The 1,738-nt window shown below is 57.3% G+C and overlaps 1 protein-coding gene across 1 annotated transcript; it reads left to right on the forward strand.

Moving 5' to 3' along the window:
- Positions 1 to 65: 65 nt before the first annotated feature.
- Positions 66 to 1,275, forward strand: GLOTRDRAFT_134682 (uncharacterized protein; the record flags this gene model as incomplete). Its single annotated transcript, XM_007873623.1, has 3 exons — positions 66 to 491; positions 548 to 779; positions 836 to 1,275. 3 exons carry the CDS (start codon positions 66 to 68, stop codon positions 1,273 to 1,275), a joined length of 1,098 nt encoding a protein of 365 aa, XP_007871814.1.
- Positions 1,276 to 1,738: the final 463 nt, after the last annotated feature.

The following is a 1,738-nucleotide window of genomic DNA, read 5'->3' on the forward strand; positions in this document are numbered from 1 at the left end:
GTCAGTGGAAGGCCTCGTCGTCGAGGCGGAGCTATATATGGCAGGACCGGACTTAAATGAAAGTAATGGCAGGGGCTAATGGTGTCTTGTACCAGGGACATTTCGTGAGCGGTAGCAGCGATGTGGGCACCGCCAGAGTGAGCGCAGTGCTCCTCGCAAAAGTCCATCTGCCTTCGGGGGTGTTGGACAGGTTACGCGCTCGCTCCCTGGAAGAGGGGAGCAATTTGAATGCTTTCCAGTTCGATCTGACCTTCCCCGTAACTCCGGCGGCGGGGTCAACTACTCGGGTGGTTCCTACGACAGCTCCGGCTGCGGCTCCGACTCTCGAGAACGCTCCGACGCTTGCTAGGACTCGCGGGGCCTCCAAGCGGACTCTCGAGGACTCCCCCTCCACTGAGCACGTCGCCGAAGAGTCAGCTTGGCCCAAACCGCGCGGTCGGGGTCGTCCACGGGGTACGGCGAAGGTGGAATATCAGGAGGCACGAAAGGCGGTATGTTGAAATATTTATGACGACTTCTGCCGACTCCTGAGCTAAATAGTCGCTAGTGTCGTGGGTGCACGGAGCGGAAGCTTCGATGCCATGTCCCAGTCTCGGGGCAGGCTGAGGCCTGTCAGGAGTGCGCCAAGAAGAAAACACGGTGCAGTTTCGCAGACGGACGGGGCCGACGGGCAGAGAGCAGCGAGGAGGAAGCGGAGGTGGAGGAGGGGAGCACAGTGGTTGTCGGACGGCCGCGGGGCAGTCCAAAGAAACCACGACTGGAGATGGAGAGCGTTACTAGTAAGTGCCGCAGGAATTAACTCCGCCGCTCTGACAATGCTGAATTATCCCAACAGTCGACTCGCCTCCGCCTGGTCCTAAAGGTAAGGAGAAGGCCACGAGCCACGACTCGCGTCCTGCGCCTACTCCGGGACCTTCGTTTGCGCGTCCGGCCTACCCGCCTTCAGTCGCTCCTAGTCCGGTCGCCTCACTCCTGAATTTTGGTCCAGAGGCCCTGGCCGTTCCCCTCTCCCGTACGCCGAGCTCCGACCTTTCCCTTGTCTCTCCGTTCCCTCGCAGCGAGATAGCCCCGGACCAATTCGGACGCCTCTACCAGATTATCGCGGAGCTGCGGGAGCAGTCAATTGTGTCTCGTGAAAATGTGGTAAGCCTGCGGGAGGAAAATACACGGTTCCGCCGCGAGTTGGATGAGACGCGGAGGGTCAATGATCAGGCACTGCAGGAAGTGCGGAAGGCCCTCGAGGAGTCGCGCGCGGACCTGCACAGCCCTGCGTAACCAGATCTCGACTGCCCACACCCGTCTTGCGAGTATCGAGGAACGGATGGACCAGGAGTCTTCGGAGGGGTCACGTACGGAGGCGGAGGATCTGGTCGGTGAGGGCGAGATACAGGGTCGTGCTCCGAGCCCTTCCTCCTAAGTGCGGATCGTTTTCTTTACCCTTGTCTTCATCGTCTGCTTCATGTACCATGTATTTTGCTCCGGTTGCCTTGGCTGTAGTCCTTCGTCCTGTGTATTATATCTGCAATGAACATTGTCTGCTCAGAATAAGGAGGGTGAAATCATCAGATAAACAAAGAGGGTCCGTTCTATAATATAAAATAAGCGAATAGGAGAGCGCTTAAGTGGTGCGCAGAGTAAAGGATCGAATAAAATGATAGAAATGGTCACATAGCTTGCGAACTGTCCGACGGAGTGATGGGAGATATTTGTGTTTTATGTGTGTCCTAACTAAGGCACG

The sequence above is a fragment of the Gloeophyllum trabeum genome (assembly GCF_000344685.1).
Source record: "Gloeophyllum trabeum ATCC 11539 unplaced genomic scaffold GLOTRscaffold_00396, whole genome shotgun sequence".
NCBI lineage: Eukaryota > Fungi > Basidiomycota > Agaricomycetes > Gloeophyllales > Gloeophyllaceae > Gloeophyllum > Gloeophyllum trabeum.